Source organism: Ascaphus truei, chromosome 4, assembly GCF_040206685.1.
Source record: "Ascaphus truei isolate aAscTru1 chromosome 4, aAscTru1.hap1, whole genome shotgun sequence".
NCBI classification, from domain to species: domain Eukaryota; kingdom Metazoa; phylum Chordata; class Amphibia; order Anura; family Ascaphidae; genus Ascaphus; species Ascaphus truei.
Window position 1 is genome coordinate 330,182,278 of NC_134486.1, and position 21,817 is coordinate 330,204,094.

The 21,817-nt window shown below is 42.7% G+C and overlaps 1 protein-coding gene across 3 annotated transcripts in view; it reads right to left on the reverse strand.

The window, feature by feature from the left end:
* The window catches only part of COL19A1 (collagen type XIX alpha 1 chain), a 622,544-nt gene that overhangs the window by 471,248 nt on the left and 129,479 nt on the right, over positions 1-21,817 (reverse strand). For all 3 annotated transcript variants that reach the window (XM_075598080.1, XM_075598081.1, XM_075598082.1), the window contains exons 7-8: positions 13,782-13,862; positions 2,018-2,134 (exon numbers count right to left, since the gene is read on the reverse strand). In XM_075598080.1, coding sequence (XP_075454195.1) covers positions 2,018-2,134; positions 13,782-13,862 — 198 coding nt within the window. The remainder of the gene's footprint in view (positions 1-2,017; positions 2,135-13,781; positions 13,863-21,817) is intronic.

The following is a 21,817-nucleotide window of genomic DNA, read 5'->3' on the forward strand; positions in this document are numbered from 1 at the left end:
ATGTATATAGGGTATGTCTAGTTTAAATGTGGAACTGAGTATGTAGGTATGCATGGTCACTTTTTATTGTTTTATAGTGAGGGAATGTGACCCTTACCAAGATAGGGTGAGGAGTGACCTACCCAACACAGGGAATGTGCGTGACATCTATGTCAGATAACTCCTTGAATAGGGCCTCAGTGCCTTCAGGGAGTTGACTTGAATACAGTTCCAAAAGCACACTGGTTTAAAAGGTAGGCACTAGGGGGTGCTGCACATGGTAACAGGATGCAGATCTTTAAAGGATGGTGCTACTCTGCAAAGAGTCCTGGTGGGTTGCTGGAAAGCCTTAGTTACATATGCAAGGGATTGCCAATTATCTAAATACATGTAAGGTGACATGCCTTGTGCCTCCCTGTGATGCTGCCTGCGTACCCACGGAAGAAGCAGATATATGTGAATAAAGAAATCGTTGTCTGAATAAAGTTCCTGGGCCCTTCATTAAAACCATTGCTTACAACCCCAGCATGTTTGCCAGCACCCTGAGAAAGGTAACCAACGACTCTGAACACCTGTACATAAATAAATAAATAAATAAATACGCTTTGATGTGACCCTCCTTTGGCAGCCTGGCAAGGAGGGGTTACAATTGGTTGAAATATTTTTTGCACATTTCTCTAAGCCACACATTACTATAATATTCTCCTTTTTTATTACACTGTTTGCAGTAAAATCTTCCATATTTCACTCAAGATTTTTTTAAATACTGCTTTTGTGATTCAGCTTGGTGTTTGCTGTATAATTACATACTAAATTAGGAAAGAAAGCACTAAGAACCGGTATGTACTGTAAATAATGTTTTACCTGTATAATATGTAGAATTATCCATTCTGGATATTAACATAACTATAAAACGCAAAATATTTCAGAATGGTTTGATGTGTCTATGAATTAAATTATACAGTTCATCTCCATTTACTGGTCTAATAACCTATACTAGTTGCAGCATAAAATTTTCCCCTACTCAATCACAGTCAAGAACGCATCTATTTAGTCAAGAAAGGTAACTACGAGGTACATTTCACTTTTATTCCACATTATTGTTTGGAGTGCAATTTTCTCTGCCCCTGTACGGATAAATCTAATAGATTCTGCCCCTTTTCATGGATATTTGTTTACTAACTGCCATACAAGACCTACATTTTATACCTAAACTTCTATTCAATATACTGCAGGTAAATAATCTCACTCTTTCCTAGAAGAATCTACTGTACTGTATGCTTCTACTTAAATTGTTCTACTTTCCAATTAAACTGCATTTTAACTGTCCACTTCTCCTCCTCACCTTCAAGACACACTGCACTTCTCTGCCCTTCCTTTCTTCTCCATTGTGATCTCTTGCTCTGCTTCTTCTGTTGTACTCTGTTACTTTACACCCCTTGCCTCTCTACTAGTTTTTCATGCTTAACACTGGAATTCCTTTGACCAGAGTACCACTGTCTAAACAACACCTTGTCTTCCCACCTTGTATTCAACTTTTCAATAATTTTGAATCACGACTACACAGCCCAGTCCTCGCAAAATGCATTTATAATAGCTATTCTCCCAGCCAGGCCCTATAAAACAACTGTACTGTACTACCTGATCTAATTGTCTCTGTAAGTCTCCAAAATACTTACTATACTGTAAACTCTTTGGGAAATGGTATGGCTGTTTCCTAATGTCTTCTTTTATGTTTCGTGCACATGAATATTGTTGTATGTCTTTATTTGTATAGCGCTATCCATGTATGTAACACTTCCTAGCAGTAATACTGTATAAAGTACATGACAAAATAATATGAGACAGATTAGGAATAAGCGCTACATAAATATAAGTAAACATTAAGAAAAGGAGTCACAATCTAAATGTTATCATTCATAGTTCTCACTGTCTGTTCTGTAAAGCACATTCTTACTGTTCTGCTTATACGGTTGCTGCTAAATAAATGAAAATATACATGCACAGTAAAAGCAAAAGTTTTGTTACTTCTTCATACCTTATTTGGAACGCAGTGACATTTCTCTTTAGACACCACACCTGTTGACTGATGGGAATGTATTTTGCTAAGTACAGATGTGGAAGCAGTGGATTGCAAGCTGTCCTGGGTCGAACACTAAAATGATAAATATGAGTTTATTTTGATAGTGTTTAGCAGAAAATCAGATAATTGTGTACACATTAATAGAGATATGAGAATGCGAACATTTTTCAAAATGTCAAAGATTAATATTCACACGTCTGCCACTTCACCCCAAAAGTTAGCAATTTTCTAACATGAGCATACGGTATGTAAAGAGATAGAACTTGTTCAGCTTCCATTCCTGCAACACCGAGAATTAATCCGCTGGATATCTCACTTTACGGTAGATTGTGATGGTGGAGGTTGGCTTTCACAGGAAGAGGTTGGCCAAGATCCTCCTCCTCACACTATGTAGTGGAGTGGGCAACTGAGCACTGGATAGAAGTACTCAATGCCAGACTGATGCTCAGGATCGTCCTCCTCGCTGTCATTGTATAAATCAGACAGAAATCAGAAGCTCCTGTATAGTCATTACTTGTGTTATGTGTTCTTTCTCAACCTTTAAATTAATGTTATTGTTACATTCACACTGGCAATAATTGATTATCGGGGGGGGAGAGGGGAAATTGTCCCCTTGGCCGATTAAAAAAAAAAAAGGGCCTGTAGCAAAGGAGAGGTGTGTTCCCGCACTGTAGATGATGCCTGCAGGTGACGACACAGCAGCTACTCATTTCCCAGGCTGGCTTCTTCCCTAAGTGGGCCAAGCAGAAGTGGCACCTGGATGTCTGGGGATCAGCCCTACATGCAGATCCCCACCCACAGTGTCCTGTGCTCTCCGAGGAAGTGGGAGTTCCAAAGCAGGAGTGGGGAAATAATCGTAATGTTCTACGATCAGGCCAGGGTCTCACCAGGAGACAACAGTAAAAGGGACTGCAAGGATGTTGCTAAGAAGGAGTGGGGGGGAGGGGGGGCAGACCCACCATATGAATAACAAGAAAATGCACCTCCCATGTATTTTAAGAGTGGCCACTCAGGGAAGACAGTGTAACTATGAATATCAGCATGGATGAAAATAGGTGCAACAATGTCAATCAATATGTCTTGTGACTGCAGTGTTCTCAAGAATGGGAACATTAATAAAGATTGAGGTTGCACTAGAAAATCTCCTGGCGCCCATATTTTACACTGCCCAGCATACCACTGACAGCCCCTGAGACAAGGTAAATGGTTGTGGATGCCTTCTACACCACTACACTGATGTATCCTCCTTAGAGATACAAGCAGGGAAGTTTGCATATATATATATGGGGTTAACCAGGCTACTAATAACGGTTCAGCCCACTTGGTTACCCCTGATCCGTGTGTTGGGGTCCTAGAGGGTCAGCTCTAGGACCCAGATGTCCTAAATGCATTACTGTGACTGTGTGCAAATTATGAGACATTAAAGAATTATGTGTGTCTTGCCTTTCCTGGGCTGCTGGGACGGAGAGATTTCTAGGCTGTAAGGTTCAGGGTGGGGTTGTCGGAGAAAGTCTTTACAGAATGTGTCTATGTATCGGGGTTCCAGAGTTATGGGATACCCCAGGAGTTGGATCCGGAATCGAGTGCGATTCTCGGATACAGCCAAGGACATTGCTCCGGGCAAACTCTGACTCTGAAAACGCTATTACAACTCACCGCCAGGATTCCTGCTGAAGAATCTTCCAGACAAGGTAAATGGGCATGAAGGGGTTAATGTATACCCGCAATCAAACATGGGGTCCCTAGTATAAAGAGACGTACCCAGATACATGACCAGGTACCCTGCACCTAGTATAGGGGTTCAGGGGGTACTCCAGCTAAATGAAAAAGCTGAGACTGGTTTCGTGTGGGTAAAAGTTTTAAAAGTTATTTTAAAAGTTAGGTAAAAGTTATACACTAACTCCATACCGGACACCAGAATATGGACTTATACATCTTTACCACACAGAAGACAGGACACAGTATATTTTATTAAAGAGTTATATTTAATATGTATATGTACTGAGGGATTTCCACTGTGAATGAACTGTGGGATTTCCAAGTCATGGATTCCAAAAACCAGATAGCTACCAAGCTTGGTGCCTATGGGTCTATGCAGAGTCCTGACTTGAAAGCCTCAGGGATGCCAAGGTGTTAGAACAGGAGGGGTACTGCAGTTCTGCTTGAGTACCTGCATCCTGGGTCAACACAGGGCTATCCGGCCCCCATTTGCCAGAACTCAGACTCTGTGGATCCTGGACAGCGGGTGGGCTCAGTATACAAAGAGGTAGAGGTGCCAGGATGGCGCATGCCCCCTGACAGACTGAGAAAAGGTGCCCATCCAGCTTTACAATACTGGCAAATAGGTGATTGGCTGGCAGAGGACTGCCCATGTTCTGATAGGCTGTACAGGTTTGTGAATGGAACCCAAAAACCCATATGAAACCTTGCAGCCAATGAGAAGCAGAGATTTCAAGTGTCAAACCAACAGCGGCAAATTCAAAGATGCTCTGTACTGAATAGACGCGAGCCGGCTTCAAACGTTTTGACTCAAGAATTCTTCTAAGTCTTCTTCTGAAGAACGTACTGGTCGTGTCTGGCATTGCACGCCGAAATCAGTTCCAGGACTTTCGTGAGTACCTACTGATCATTGGAAAGGGCTCCTACAGAGGTCATTTTTGTGAATTTCGATTTATTCGTTACCCCCGTTCCCAGTAAGTGTGTTAACCCTGTAAATTGTGTTACATTGTGTGTATGTCTTTTCCTGAAATAAATTACAATTTATTTTACGTCCTTGTTTCGCTCAATCACTGACCCGGTATAAAAAGGTGTTAATAAGCCTGGTCTCCCCTGACAAGGTGTTTGTGTGCGCATGTGTATACTGTATATGATGCATGAATGGTGTGTGTGTGTATATATATATATATATATATGATGCATGGATGGATGGTACTGTATGCGTGTGTTTACATATCATATGATACATGAAAGGTGTGTGTGTATATATGATGTATGGATGGTGTGTGTATAAACACGTGTGTGTATTATTTATATATATATATATATATAGCAACTGTAAATATTACTGTATGTTTCTATATATATATATATATATATAGCAAATAAAAAGATCACTTGTGAGCACATTCACACCTTGTGACACATTGTGTTCTCATTTGCATGTCAATTCCCAGAATCCCTTGCTGCAGTGGAAGCACTGTATGCTGGGGATAATGGTGAAAGGCAGGGTTGCAGACCTGCCTAAGACATGTGAATGTGCTCATAAGTGATCTTTTTATTTGCTATATGCAATACTGTGGAGGTTTCTTGTTGCCTTTTTCACCCACCCTAACTTAAAACGTGTGTATATATATGTATATACAGTGATCTACAAATAATAATAACCACACGCCCGTGGCGAGTGGATTTAGGCCGCTGGCGAGTCGTGCTGCGGCTCTATTAATTTTCCCCTGCTCGCGCCAAAATTTTCAAATTGTTTTTTTTTTAAAATAAATTAATAATTAATTCCTCTCCCTGATTGGTCTGACGCGCCCCCGATCCCCGCTCTCTCGCTTGCTGCCAGAGGCTCTGACTTCCGTCCCCAATGGATGCAGGCCCCCACATACATTCAATTTCCCCCGCAGGCCCCCACATACATTCAATTTCCCCCGCAGGCCCCCACATACATTCAATTTCCCCCGCAGGCCCCCACATACATTTAATTTCCCCCGCAGGCCCCCACATACATTCAATTTCCCCCGCAGGCCCCCACATATATTCAATTTCCCCCGCAGGCCCCCACATACATTCAATTTCCCCCGCAGGCACCCACATACATTTAATTTCCCCCGCAGGCCCCCACATACATTTAAATTCCCCCGCAGGCCCCAACATACATTCAATTTCCCCCGCAGGCCCCCACATACATTCAATTTCCCCGCAGGCCCCCACATACATACAATTTCCCCTGCAGGCCCCCACATACATTTAAATTCCCCCGCAGGCCCCCACATACATTCAATTTCCCCCGCAGGCCCCCACATACATTCAATTTCCCCCGCAGGCCCCCACATATATTCAATTTCCCCCGCGGGCCCCCACATACATTCAATTTCCACAGCAGGCCCCCACATACATTTAAATTCCCCCGAAGGCCCCCACATACATTCAATTCCCACCGCAGGCCCCCACATACATTTAATTTCCCCCGCAGGCCCCCACATACATTCAATTTCCCCCGCAGGCCCCCACATACATTTAAATTCCCCCGCAGGCCCCCACATACATTTAATTTCCCCTGCAGGCCCCCACATACATTCAATTTCCCCCGCAGGCCCCCACATACATTTAAATTCCCCCGCAGGCCCCCACATACATTCAATTTCCCCCGCAGGCCCCCACATACATTTAAATTCCCCTGCAGGCCCCCACATACATTTAATTTCCCCCGCAGGCCCCCACATACATTCAATTTCCCCCGCAGGCCCCCACATACATTCAATTTCCTCCGCAGGCCCCCAATGTCCCCAGCAGGCCAACACATACACCCGATTTCCCCCACAGGCCCCCCCAATGTCACCCAATGTCCCCCGCAGGCCCCCACATACACCCGATTTCCCCCTCAAGCCCCCACATACACCCGATTTCCGCCGCAGGCCCCCACATACATTCAATTTCCCCCGCAGGCCCCCACATACATTCAATTTCCCCCGCAGGCCCCCACATACATTCAATTTCCCCCGCAGGCCCCCACATACACCCGAATTCCCCCTCAAGCCCCCACATACACCCGATTTCCACCGCAGGCCCCCACATACATTCAATTTCCCCCGCAGGCCCCCACATACATTCAATTTCCCCCGCAGGCCCCCACATACATTCAATTTCCCCCGCAGGCCCCTACATACATTCAATTTCCCCCGCAGGCCCCCACATACATTCAATTTCCCCCGCAGGCCCCCACATACATTCAATTTCCCCCGCAGGCCCCCACATACATTTAATTTCCCCCGCAGGCCCCCACATACATTTAAATTCCCCCGCAGGCCCCCACATACATTCAATTTCCCCCGCAGGCCCCCACATACATTCAATTTCCCCGCAGGCCCCCACATACATACAATTTCCCCCGCAGGCCCCCACATACATTTAAATTCCCCCGCAGGCCCCCACATACATTCAATTTCCCCCGCAGGCCCCCACATACATTCAATTTCCCCCGCAGGCCCCCACATACATTCAATTTCCCCCGCAGACCCCCACATACATTCAATTTCCCCCGCAGGCCCCCACATACATTTAAATTCCCCCGCAGGCCCCCACATACATTCAATTCCCCCCGCAGGCCCCCACATACATTCAATTTCCCCCGCAGGCCCCCACATACATTCAATTTCCCCCGCAGGCCCCCACATACATTTAAATTCCCCCGCAGGCCCCCACATACATTTAATTTCCCCCGCAGGCCCACACATACATTCAATTTCCCCCGCAGGCCCCACATACATTGAAATCCCCCCGCAGGCCCCCACATACATTCAATTTCCCCCGCAGGCCCCCACATACATTTAAATTCCCCTGCAGGCCCCCACATACATTTAATTTCCCCCGCAGGCCCCACATACATTCAATTTCCCCCGCAGGCCCCCACATACATTCAATTTCCCCCGCAGGCCCCCGATGTCCCCCGCAGGCCAACACATACACCCGATTTCCCCCACAAGCCCCCCCAATGTCACCCGATGTCCCCCGCAGGCCCCCACATACATTCAATTTCCCCCGCAGGCCCCCACATACATTCAATTTCCCCCGCAGGCCCCCACATACATTCAATTTCCCCCGCAGGCCCCCACATACATTCAATTTCTCCCGCAGGCCCCCACATACATTCAATTTACCCCGCAGGCCCCCACATACATTTAATTTCCCCCGCAGGCCCCCACATACATTCAATTTCCCCCGCAGGCCCCCACATACATTCAATTTCCCCCGCAGGCCCCCACATACATTCAATTTCCCTGCAGGCCCCCACATACAGTCAATTTCCCTGCAGGCCCCCACATACATTCAATTTCCCCCGCAGGCCCCCACATACATTCAATTTCCCTGCAGGCCCCCACATACATTCAATTTCCCCCGCAGGCCCCCACATACATTCAATTTCCCCCGCAGGCCCCCACATACATTTAAATTCCCCCGCAGGCCCCCACATACATTCAATTTCCCCCGCAGGCCCCCACATACATTCAATTTCCCCCGCAGGCCCCCACATATATTCAATTTCCCCCGCAGGCCCCCACATACATTCAATTTCCCCCGCAGGCCCCCACATACATTTAATTTCCCCCGCAGGCCCCCACATACATTCAATTTCCCCCGCAGGCCCCCACATACATTCAATTTCCCCCGCAGGCCCCCACATACATTCAATTTCCCTGCAGGCCCCCACATACAGTCAATTTCCCTGCAGGCCCCCACATACATTCAATTTCCCCCGCAGGCCCCCACATACATTCAATTTCCCCCGCAGGCCCCCACATACATTCAATTTCCCCCGCAGGCCCCCACATACATTCAATTTCCCCCGCAGGCCCCCACATACATTCAATTTCCCCTGCAGGCCCCCACATACATTTAAATTCCCCCGCAGGCCCCCACATACATTTAATTTCCCCCGCAGGCCCCCACATACATTCAATTTCCCTCGCAGGCCCCCACATACATTTAAATTCCCCCGCAGGCCCCCCACATACATTTAATTTCCCCCGCAGGCCCCCACATACATTTAATTTCACCCGCAGGCCCCCACATACATTTAATTTCCCCCGCAGGCCCCCCGATGTCCCCCGCTGGCCAACACATACACCCGATTTCCCCCTCAAGCCACCACATACACCCGATTTCCCCCGCAGGCCCCCACATACACCCGATTTCCCCCACAGGCCCCCACATAAACCTGATTTCCCCCGCAAGCCCCCCAATGTCGCCCGATGTCCCCTGCAGGCCCCCTCATACACCCGATTTCCCCCGCAGGCCCCCCGATGTCGCCCAATGTCCCCCGCAGGCCCTCTCTCTCTCCTCTCTGTCTCTCTCTCCTCTCTGTCTCTGTCTCTCCCCTCTCTGTCTCTCTGTCTCTCCCCTCTCTGTCTCTCTGTCTCTCCCCTCTCTGTCTCTCCCCTATCTGTCTCCCTGTCTCTCTCCTCTCTGTCTCTCTCTCCCTCTCTCCTCTCTGTCTCTTTTTCTCCCTCTCTTTCTCTCCCTTCTCTCTGTCTCTCCCCTCTCTCTCTCCCCTCTCTGTCTCTCCCCTCTCTGTCTCTCCCCTCTCTGTCTCTCCCTTCTCTGTCTCTCCCCTCTCTGTCTCTCCCATCTCTGTCTCTCTGTCTCTCCCCTCTCTCTCCCCTCTCTGTCTCTCCCCTCTCTCTGTCTCTCCCCTGTCTCTGTCTCTCCCCTCTCTGTCTCTCTGTCTCTCCCCTCTCTGTCTCTCTGTCTCTCTTCTCTGTGTCTCTCTCTCCTCTCTGTCTCTCTCTCCTCTCTGTCTCTCTCTCCTCTCTGTCTCTGTCTCTCCCCTCTCTGTCTCTCTGTCTCTCCCCTCTCTATCTCTCTGTCTCTCCCCTCTCTGTCTCCCTGTCTCTCTCCTCTCTGTCTCTCTCTCGTCTCTGTCTCTTTTTCTCCCCTCTATTTCTCTCCCCTCTCTCTGTCTCTCCCCTCTCTCTGTCTCTCCCCTCTCTGTCTCTCCCCTCTCTGTCTCTCCCCTCTCTGTCTCTCCCCTCTCTGTCTCTCCCCTCTCTGTCTCTCTGTCTCTCCCCTCTCTCTCTCCCCTCTCTGTCTCTCCCCTCTCTCTGTCTCTCCCCTGTCTCTGTCTCTCCCCTCTCTCTGTCTCTCCCCTCTATTTCTCTCCCCTCTCTTTCTCTCCCCTCTCTTTCTCTCCCCTCTCCCTCTCTCCTCTATCTGTCTCTCCCCTCTCTGTCTCTCCCCTCTCTGTCTCTCTGTCTCTCCCCTCTCTGCCTATCCCCTCTCTGTCTCTCTGTCTCTCCCCTCTCTCTCTCCCCTCTCTGTCTCTCCCCTCTCTCTTTCTCTCCCCTCTCTGTCCCTCCCCTCTCTTTGTCTCTCCCCTCTCTCTGTCTCTCTCTCACCCTCTCTATGTCTCTCTCACCCCCTCTCTCTCTCTCACCCTCTATGTCTCTCTCTGTCTCACCCTCTGTCTCTCTCTCTCTCTCTCTCACCCTCTCTCTGTCTCTCTCACCCTGTCTGTCTCTCTCTCACCCTCTCACTGTATCTCTCTGTCTCTCTCTCTCACCCTTTCTCTGTATCGCTCTCTCTCTCTCTCTCTCTCTCTCTCTCTCACCCTCTCTCTGTCTCTCTCTCTCACCCTCTCTCTGTCTCTCTCTCAACCTCTCTCTGTCTCTCACCCACACTCTCTCACCCTCTCTCTCTGTCTCTCACCCACACCCTCTCTGTCTGAAACTCTGGATCTGGATCTCTTATTTACTCTATATATCTTAACTGCCCTATACTTCACCGAAATAACCTATACTGCTTTCTTCCAGATCTGACTCAAGCTTCACATGGAAGACATCGAAATCCCCCCTAACCCAGAAGACAGGTAGGGAACACATCCCCTCCAATGTATAACATTGCGGGAATGCGGGTACCTGGACATTGAGGGACTGTGGATCAGGTAAGATCCCAGGCGGGATTGCTGCTTTAAATATTAGGAAGTGGGGGCATCCAGACACTGGTTAAGGGGTTCAGGAAACTAGTCATTCACATCTGGCTTTTTTTTCTAAATCCGACATTTACACACACAAACACACACACACACACACACAAACACACACGTAACCAGGACTAATTGTAGTATAATGTAATACAATAAATAAACTTATGTCAAAAACGAATGTTCTTACTAGGAATTTATTTTATTTATGTATTTTTTTAAGCGGGGCGGGACTAGGGGCGGGGTTAGGGGCGGGACTAGAGGCGGGGTTGGGGGCGGGACTAGTTGGCGAGTAGATTTTTTGGTTCGGCGAGTAGATTTTTGGGTGATTTGTCAAACACTGTGTATATATATGTATATATATGTATATATATATGTATAGATAGGTTCCTTACCGAGTAAATCCAGGATCCCAAGATCACAAGGCAAGAAGGAGACAGCACACTCAGGAGGTACAAAAAAAGCGTGTATTCAGTAGAAAAACTGGCACATAAACCCGATGTTTCGGTCCTTGGCACAGGACCTTTCTCAAGCATTCTCAGCAGTACATCTCCCATATATATATACACACACAGTTGATTTATATATATATATATTCGTCTGTATCTGTTGTGCTTGTTTATTGTACGTTTGTATGTGTATGGAGCTTTCTCATTGTATAGTGTATGCCACAGAGGTGTGCAAACTTTTGCTTCTGCGCCCCCTTGCCTCGTGTCCCCCGGTGCTCGCGCCTCCCCTTCGCTCAGTGTGGACTCAAATGACGCATTGGGTCATGTGACGTCACGTGACTCACTGCGTCATTTGATGCTGCGTTGCTATGGAAATGCATGGGTGATGTCATGCCTCATGACCACGCAGCATTGCCGCGTTGCCATGGAGATGCTTACAGATGCCGTCTGAAGCACGGTAAGTTGAGGTTCCGGAGACATCACGCGATCGACCGGCATTTCATTTTAATGCCTTGGGGAAGAGCGCGGGGCCTCTGCAATGCTTGCGCCACCCCAGAAATATCTTGCGACCCCCAGTTTGCACAACCCTGGTGTAAAGCAATTAAGGATGCGCTCAACATACAGGGCAATCTAAATTAAATAAACTAGGATGGAGTAGGTGCTGCTTGACAATTAATTGTTCCCAGTTCTGCATGATAATGTGTCCACGAGAATCAGCGCGCCTCAAAATAGAAAAGAGAAAGAAAAGAAGAAAAGAAAAAATAGTGAAGCATGTTCACAAAAAACTTCAGCAGTTGTATGGTGTATGGCGTGTGTGTGGTGCGTGTATCTGTGTATGGTGGGTGTTGGGTATTTTGAGTGTGCCTTCGTGTATGGTGTGTGGGTCACCCGTTTCATGGGCCAGTTGGTTGCTCTTCGATCCCCGGGTGAAAATTTACCAGCCAGCCTTGAGTATCACTACCAACGCAAACTCCAATTGGCTAGTGGTGTATTTCTGTGTCTATTTATTGTCTTTGCAGTAAGAGATTTTTAAGCAAATGTGTACTGTACTCACCAGAGTTTGCAGAATGTGTAATAGTTGCTAACGCTTGGCGAACCTTTGCCAATGTTGATTTTCGTGAGCAGTGATATGTTGACAGTTTGGTGGACTTGTGTGAAAGTTTCATACATTTTAACTCAGTAGAATATTAAATAATCAAATTCTTAACTTCTCAGATATTTTCAAATGGCAAATTCCCTTTCCAGTGACATTTAGAATGACATATGGTAATCAGTGTACAGCACTTCCTAAGAATCAGGCAATATGACTGTACAAGAAAGCGTTATTGAACCTGACAATTTATCATTGTTTTCTAGTTCCCTGGTTTCCTCAAGAAATGATGGCATGTTAAAATAAATTGTTAATGCAACTATATTTGGCAATGAAATATAAGAGCAGTTTAGTCTGAATAGATCATATTGCAGTCTTCCCTTTATCGATATCCAAAGTTTTGTTATATTTATGTAATTACTTTTATAATATATTGTACTAATTTATTGCAGATGCAATAATGAATCAAACAATGTCCAGCAGCAACCAAATAAACATTACATTTCAAAGGAGTCTAAATTTGACTACAATTTTTAGAATGTGGTTACATTCAATTTAAACAAAGTGTGAAGCACTGTACTATTTTAATGGGAAATCAAACACAATTGAAGATTACTCAGAACTGAGCATTTGTTTTAAATGGGAAGAAAAAAGTAGGACATGGAAGCAATATCACAGCAAACAAATATTCCCAAGCATGTTTTTAATTAAGGAAATCCTTTAAGAATAAAATAACACTTTTTTGTTCTCCATTACACTGTCACGAAAAGTACAGCATGCTCAGTGCAAAATGCCATGTGTTTTTTCAAGTATGTACAGTAAAAAGTATAAGATGTGCAAAATATTTACCAGCAAAAAAGGAACATTGTGTTCATTCTTAGGTGATTATTTTTACTTTGACAACATTATGTTATATTAATATTACAGTTATTGACAATCAAATTGCAACTTTAGTGTCCACAATGAAAAATTGCAAACATTGCATTCTACATTATTGTATAGGAGAAAATGGTTTGGATAATGATTTCCATGGAGGGAGAAAAAGTAGTCAACTCAACTGTATTCTTTGGTAATTTTTTTATTTGAATTGATTTACCTTGATGTTCTTTTAGCAAATTTGCAGTTTTTGCTGGAATATGTCAACATTTTTCACAATTACAGTGGGGACCGTTTCCCATATATCTAGTAAACTGCACACTGCCACAAGGTTACGTGGTGGTTTACCATTTGTGCCCAGTGATGTCCACTTTAAATGTCAACCTAAACATTATCTTAACTTCAGAGATACAGTATACCGTAAAAATTATATAACATCTTCAATTTGTAAGAGATCTCTTGTTTATCTCAAGGACAGTGGATGCTTTCTTCCTCTGAACATTTTTAGTTCGCAGTGCCTTTACTAAAGATTGGATCATGTACAGGAACACAATATGACATACAGATTATACTGAAATGACAACCTACATTTACAGAAACTAATCTTACCATTCGATCAGATAGCTCACAGCAGTTCTCTTGAGCTGCATGTTTTGGACTGCAGAAAACGGTTATTCTGCGGAGTTCAATCTAAGGGAGAAAATAATAAATAGAAAATAAATAGAAATCAAAATTCTTGATTGTAAAAGCAAGAATGCAGAATAAAGAATTGCTATTGGAACATCAAAGAAAGGAATCTGCCACTTTTGGAGGAAGTATACTTCTGAAACCCTTCATAATGCGATGGACACACACCGTGAACTAGAAATTGTAATAATGCAGGTGAAACATCATAAAGCATCTATCTAAACATTAATCCAGTCAGAAAGTTGAAAAGGCTTATCTGATTATTTACTGCAGTGATGCTTATTATTGCTCATGTCTATGCTATAAATAATATGTGGAAAACAAGAAATAAAACTTGTATGTCCACTTTATACATCTATAAGGAACATCTATAAGGATGCTACTGGGTCATATTTTATCAGTGACAGTAATAGTGGGTAAGGCATGAGATGAATATTCAATGGCTGAAATATTGACTTGAGAATAGCATACATAGATCAATGAGCAGGAACAGTTTATGCTTAAGCATAATAATGGGAAAAAATGATATGTCATATACATACATGTAATAAATACACAAATACACACACACACACACACACACACACACACACACACATTCAAACAATTGAGCATTTTGGGAAATGGAGCAAAACTTAAATGTCTCCTAAATATATCCTAAACTTAGAAATGTATGGCAACACATACAAACTGAGGCAGGGTGGGGGGGGGGGAAGTAACCGATTTTTGGACATTTTGTTTTATTAGGTTACTCTTCAGGATTTGAGTGTTTCACCTGTTAAGTTTGCTTCTGCCAGGCTTGTGTAGTGCTTATACTGTAATGGAAAACCTGTTGACTAAGAGGCAATGCTACAGTATATCTACCCTATTTTATAGTAAACAATGATGTACTATATAGGGTAGAAAAAAAGGACTCTGGTTTGCTTGAGCAATTTCTTGTGCTCAAAAAGTTTAGACGGCAGGTTTTAGATCTGGCGCATAATCATGTTTTGGGGGGAGTAAAAAAGACAACAGCCGGGTTAAAGGCATGATAAAGATATAGAATAATATTGTTAAAGGTGTCCGGAGTGCCAGATGACTATGCCAGTGAAACTGTTTCATAGTCCTCTAGTACCCTTGCCCATTATTGAAGGTCCTTTTGAGCGCATGGGTATGGATTTCACTGGCCATTTGCCTAAGCCTGAACATGGCCATCAGCATATCTTGGTAATTCTAGACTATTCCACAAGAACTCCTGAAGCAGTTTCCCTTCATAATACGTCTACTAAACATATAGCAAAGGAGTTACTGCTGTTTAGTCAGGTTGGTATTCCTAAAAAGATTCTAACAGATCAAGGGACACCTTTTGTGTCCCAGCTTAGAAAAGAGCTGTACTGTCTGTTTAAAATTTAACACTTACTGTACGCATCTCGGTGTGTCATCCCCAAACAGATGGCCTACTGAAGAGGTTTAACAAAACTCTTAAAAGTATGCTACGGAAGGCCACACTGAGATGGTAAGAACTGGGATTTACTACTATTGTATCTTTTTTTCTGTAAGGGAAGTACCTCAGTACCTCTGCCTACACCCCCTTTGAGTTATTGTATGGTAGACATCCACAAAGTATATTAGATATGGTTAAACAAACATGGTGAGTCGAACCCAGACTGCAGCAGTGGAGCATATTACGCAAATGCAAGATCGCATTGCAGAGGTCTTGCTGATTGTATGGCAATATATGCAACAAGCCAAGAGTTTGCAGCAGAATTTGTATAATCGGAATGAGTTAGGGTGTTCCGCTCAGACGATAAAGTGTTGGTGCTCAAAGTAGAGTTTATATTTTTAGCCACTTGGCAGGGCCCATATGATATCATGGAGAGAGTAGGTGAGGTTATTACAAAGTTAGCCAGCCAGGGAAGAGAAAAACAGAGCAGATGTATCACGTGAACCTTTGAACCCTGGAAAGAGAGGGCAGATTTGTTAGCTATAACAAAAAAACTGTTGCTACCTCTGGGACACCTTCAATCTCTGATTTAAAAATAGCAGACACAAAAATAGCTCCCCAGCCAAGTAAGAGTTTTTTGTCCCATACCCAGAAGAATCTCAGTCGTTGAGCATAATATAACTACAGAACCTGAAAAGGATGTTAATGTTAAGCCCTGTCATTCACCAGAGGCTAGACGACCCACAGTTAAAGAAGAGGTAAAGAAAATTTGTGATCTTAGTGTCCCCATTGCCGTTCCACAGAACTACAGGAACTAACTTCCTTCAAAACAAAAATAATTGTGCTCTAATATATATAAAATAGAGTCCAGAAGGAAGGATATTAGATCCTTTGATAATCAGGATCTCTTTTCGAGTACTTTCTTCACAGCATCTCTACCCAATTGATGATCAATAACGGTGCAGAGTGGCGTCACCTCACACGTACCCCAGATATACTGGGGTTGCCACTGTATATCTTTAAGGATCTCTAATACATGTTTCATGTCTCTAAGGTATGATGGCAATTTGAAAACATATTTTTGTAGGAAATGATCTATGTATTGTGAAAGATAAGAAATCAGTGACTTAATCTCTGACTATGGGTCTTCCTGGGGAATGGGTTTCACTTTTATGCACTTTTGGTATAAACTAAAATATTGGGATAATCGGATCCTTTGAATCCAAAAATCCACTCTTTGTCAGTAAGTGTTTTACTATCCAATCCCCCCTTCAGTAGTTCCTGTAATTCTATCACTAAATCTGCCATTGGATTTTTTCTCAATTTATGGTAAGTGCTTTCATCACCTAATAATCTTTCAGCTTCAGTTATGTAGTAGGATCAATCCATTATAACAAACCCTCCTTCCTTATCCGCTGATTTGATCACAATGTTACTATTAGTCTCTAATTTCTTAATGCACTTTCTTTCTTCTCTAGACAAATTGTTCTTTTTACTTGAAAAATTAGCTGCAGTAGATTCCAAATTCTCAATCACCATCTTCGAAAAGGTATCAATGAAGTTCCATTTACAAAAACTAAAGTAAAACGTTGAAGGTGTTCTGAATGGTGAGTGACAAATTTGTTCATTCTGTTCATTACCTATATTAGGCAAAGTATCTTAAAAGGCCCAAAATACTACACATTTTCTGTACTATATCTGAAATAAATAAAATGTAATGGATACAAAAATATACTTCTTGCAGCATTTAAATTTAAGTTTTGGTCAATATAGAAAGGTCGACGACACTAGTTACAAAATAAATATAATGTGATCCAACAATATTTCCTTTATCAATTATCAAAATAACCTTTACCTAGTAATGCAAACATCCATTAATAATTTTATCAACTAACAAGTACTTCTGGATCTATTTTGAAGCTCATCATGGAGTTGCTGGTGGTAACTTTCTAAAGCACAGGCCATCATTTTTTTAAATATTTTTATATTGTGTGTACTTTGTGTCAGATCAGCATCTGTACCATTTTGACTAACCAGTAGAAACCATCAATGGTTCTAGAACATTCTACATTTCCCCCAATATCGTTTATGGGGGAGACTTAAATAAATTCCCTGAACCTTATTTTTTTTCACATGTTGTCCGATATAACTTGGATTCAATCAACAATGGACTAATGACATTCAAATGTGCTACAGACCTAGTCCCTGAAAACACTTCAATCAAGATAGTGTGCCCATTGTCAAAGATATATCTTCTTTGATATATCCATATATCCTTATTTAGAATTGTATTACCCTTTGAAAATCATAGTATAGAAAATGGTAGCATTTATACCGTATATATCCCCCAAAATGTTGGCAATTGCTAAAGAATTCTGTCAAGCAGAACACTTTAGTTGGTTCAGTGATTAGCAACAATTGCAATTCTGCAGATTCATTTTTTTCTAACTGCAGGTACTGTAGATTATACAGTTGTGGTAATAAATGTATTATGTATCTGTCTCAGAAGTACAGTACAGTGAACGTGTCTTTTTTTCCCCTCAGTGCAGCTTTACTTTATTTTTATGCAATTGGTTCTAGCTTTTTCTTTTCCCATCCTGCAGTTTACTTGACCAGGTAGGGTGCACACTCTAGCAAGGCAGCTTAAGTGATTGCTGGCACAAGGGAAAAATAAAGGTCAACTGGTCATGCAACTTCCCACTGCACTAGAACTTAATGCTGCTGTGTTCTTCTGTGCATGACCTGGCATGTTTAATATTCTGCCTTACTGTATGAGCAAGGCATTCTGACATTTCCGAGTGCAGATAAAAGCTGAGATCCAGGTGATATTAATTTCCCTTGATCACACTCTGTCATGGATTTCTGCTCCTTTGTCCACTGGAGATTAAGATTCTAAAATGGATGGCGGCATTCACATAGTTAATCTTCCACTGTGCTTTTAGCATACTTTCAATATAAGAGTTGTACTTGGTGACTGGTCTCCTAGCAACCAAAGCATCTGTGATACTTGTAATGAAGAATCCAACTTTTCCGCTCACCTATTTAGGTAGTATTGTTTTTACTCAGAGATTACAGGTACAGAACTCTGAGATAATAGTTCCTTTTAAAACTGGACAAGATGCTAATAAACCATTGTTGTTTTGTCATTTGTAAAATCATAGTTACCAACATCCCAGAGATAAACAAAAAGGGTATGTGTGATGTTAGGGGGTAACCAGGCTCTCAAATAAAGGTTCTGCCCATTTTAGTTACCCTTGATCCGTGTATAAGGGTCCCAGAGAGTTAGCTTTTGGGCCCAGTAACATTGGAAAGATACAATGTATTACTTGTAATAAAAGTATTTTTTGTGTTTTTCCCTTTCCGGGCATGCCAGCAAGTAGGGATTGCTAGGGTATCCGTTTCAATTGTTTTGTTTGCTGAGGATCCATTAACAGAATGTGTCTGGGAGGTTGGGGTCCAGAGTTGTAAGTTCCCCCATATATGTTCCAGGGAATCATGCCTGATTTTCGGATACATGTAGGCACACTGTCCCGGAATATCTCCCCTTGAAAAAACACAAGCGCGCCTCACCACTAGGGTACCCTGCTTCAGCATAGTCCAGAAAGGGGAATGAGGCACATGGATGAATAGGTATCCCTGTAGTTGAGAGAATCCCTAGGTTAAGGGGGTACCCCAGCTAGTGCCAAGGTAACCCAGAACCAGTGAAGGGTTTGTGGGTGCCCCAACCATATATAAGTTTGAGGGGAGACTGAGAGTCCAGTATGAGTCTAATAGAAAGTGTGTGGAGAATAAGGCAGTTAGAAATAAAAATAAAACATATTTATTCTTCTGTCCCCTGTACCCAGAGACTCTAAACTATACATTAAACTATACCTTAGTGTATTAAAGTATACTTTATTAAATGTAATTAATAAATTACTTGGTGGAGCCTGGCCCTGCGTGTGGCATTGAGATAGACAGGGACGAAGGTGTAAAACTTGCGCATGTCCCTTGGCCATTTCAGATTTCCCATTGATCCGGCATTTCTAGCCGGCTTGGCTCTGATTGGTTGCTTGGGAATTTTTCCACCCGATGATTGGCTGCTGAGTTTTGTGAATGAAACTCAGAATACTATAAGAATCTGTGAGCCAATCAGATTGTAGATCTCCAGTAGTAATGGTGCAGGCGGGGATTTCAAAGTTGCTTTTGCGCGAATAGCAGAGCAACCGGCTACGATTTCAAGCCTGCCTGACAGAGACCAGCTTTTTGCGCCCAAGTTCGCAAAATCGAACGTAGCGGAAGCGGCTGGGATTTTATGCCGATTTGAGTTCCAGAGAATTTGGAGTACCTCGCGGTCAGGAGGGACCAAGTTCTCAGAAGAGAACGTACTGGTGGCGTGTGGAACTTCATGGTGATTTGAGTTCCAGGAAATTCCGGGCTAAGTCCCGGTCAGGGTAAAACTCATCTACAGAGTTCCCTGCACCTAGGAAAGTCTAGTTTTCAACTCCAGTCACAAAGTAAGTGTGTCTTTTTGTCTGTATTTTGTGTATGATTGTGTGTGAGCGAATTTATGCCGAATAAATTACAATTTATTTCATTACCTTGTTTTTCTCAATGAATGATCCTGGTGAAAAGGTGTAAATAACCTGGTCTCCCGTGACAGTATGTTTTTAAGATTTGTGTATCATTCTGTCCATTGTGAGGTCCCAATAATAGCAACAAAATAAGAGCAGACAATGAAAGAGAAATTAAACAGATGAGCCATTACAATTACTTAAAAGTTGCTAAGGAAGGTTATAAAAATGGTCCATATTAACCAAACAGAGTCTTGTAATGAGTCTTACGGCTTAGCACCACAATGTAGAGATATCACAATATGTGTTGGTGCTGCTGTCAATAATAATACAGTACTAGCATGGGAAATGGTGGAGTAGATGACACTTCAAAAACAACAAAATCAAATCAGTCAGAAAAATACCTTACTGATTTAGGATTTGAGACTGTAGGTTTTGCAGTTAAAATTGGGAGAATTGCCAAATCTCACTCCATGTTGGGTTGCCAAGACTGCTTGCCGTAGGCAACGTAACAAGTTATATTAAACATCCTTTAAACAAATGTTAATTTCCTCCTTGTACTGAAGTAAACCAATGACCATAACATATTTCATAGTTAAATTAAATGGTCCACACTTTTAAAACCTATGACAACTATAGGTGTTTATAAATATTTTACTTCCAATGCGTTGGCCTGAACGGAAACAAGGACTCCCTTTTATTTGGCTAATGCCTTATGTGTGAAATCATCTTGTGCCCTTCCACAGGAAAAGGGCCACTTTACCATGGTAATGTTTGATCCAACAATAGGTACGGGATGGGAATAAATATAAATATATTGGTGGGTAGTTGAGCAATTAAAAAAAAAAGAAGATATTACTTAACATACTTGAAAACAAGAGGTAACTCTCAATGTATTACTGTATATACAATCCTGGTAAAACATTTTTATAAATAAATGTAAGAAAAATATAAAAAGTGGCATTTTTGGAACTAAATAACTCACTTAAAATGTCCAAAGACACCACAATTTTATTTTTAATCATATTTCTTTATTTGTGTAATTTGTTACTTTTGTTATCCACATAAATGTCCATAAAGGTGGAAATTCAGGCTTGTATTTCTAGTGTTACTGAGCCAGAACTTTTGCTGTAATGGAGGTGAAAAATCTTTTTCTGAACAGGTATATGATGATATATATATATATATATATATATATATATATATATATATATACTGAAAACAAGAAGAAAAAACAGGCGCACTCCTAGTGTGATAAAGTATAAAACAGTATTTATAGGATTGTAAAATATAAAAAAATAAAAAAAAATCATCTGGAGGGAGTCTCTGACCGTGTTGCTGATTATTACATCATCTGGCTGCGGTGGCTCCAGTGCACCTTGCTGAACCAACGGATACACCAGAGGTGGCACCAACGGGACAGGCTGATACATTCCCTTCACAGCTTCAAGGCGATTGAGTATATCTCATAAATGCTATTATTTTTACTCTGTTTGTGAGTGCGCTTTTTATACAGTATTTTACAATCCTATAAATACTGTTTTATACTTTATCACACTAGGAGTGCGCCTGTTTTTTCTTCTTGTTTTCTGCAGATATCCTTGGGATTTGGTGATCCTTATATACGGGCAGCAAAACTCCAGTGGACTAAGTACATTTTTTGGAATTTCAACTGACATCTGATTTTTATTATATTTTTTATGTTTCATATTTTTTATTTTTGCTATAGATTTCAGTTGTTTTTATCACAAATCTGCCCTTTTGGGGATTCTTTGGTCAATAGCCTTGTTAACTCTATCTGATTTACACAGCTGATTTATCCTTATCAAGCTATATGGTGTGTGTGTGTGTGTGTGTGTGTGTGTGTGTGTGTGTGTGTGTGTGTGTGTGTGTGTGTGTGTGTGTGTGTGTGTGTGTGTGTGTGTGTGTGTGTGTGTGTGTGTGTGTGTGTGTGTGTGTGTGTGTGATAAATACAGTAGTTC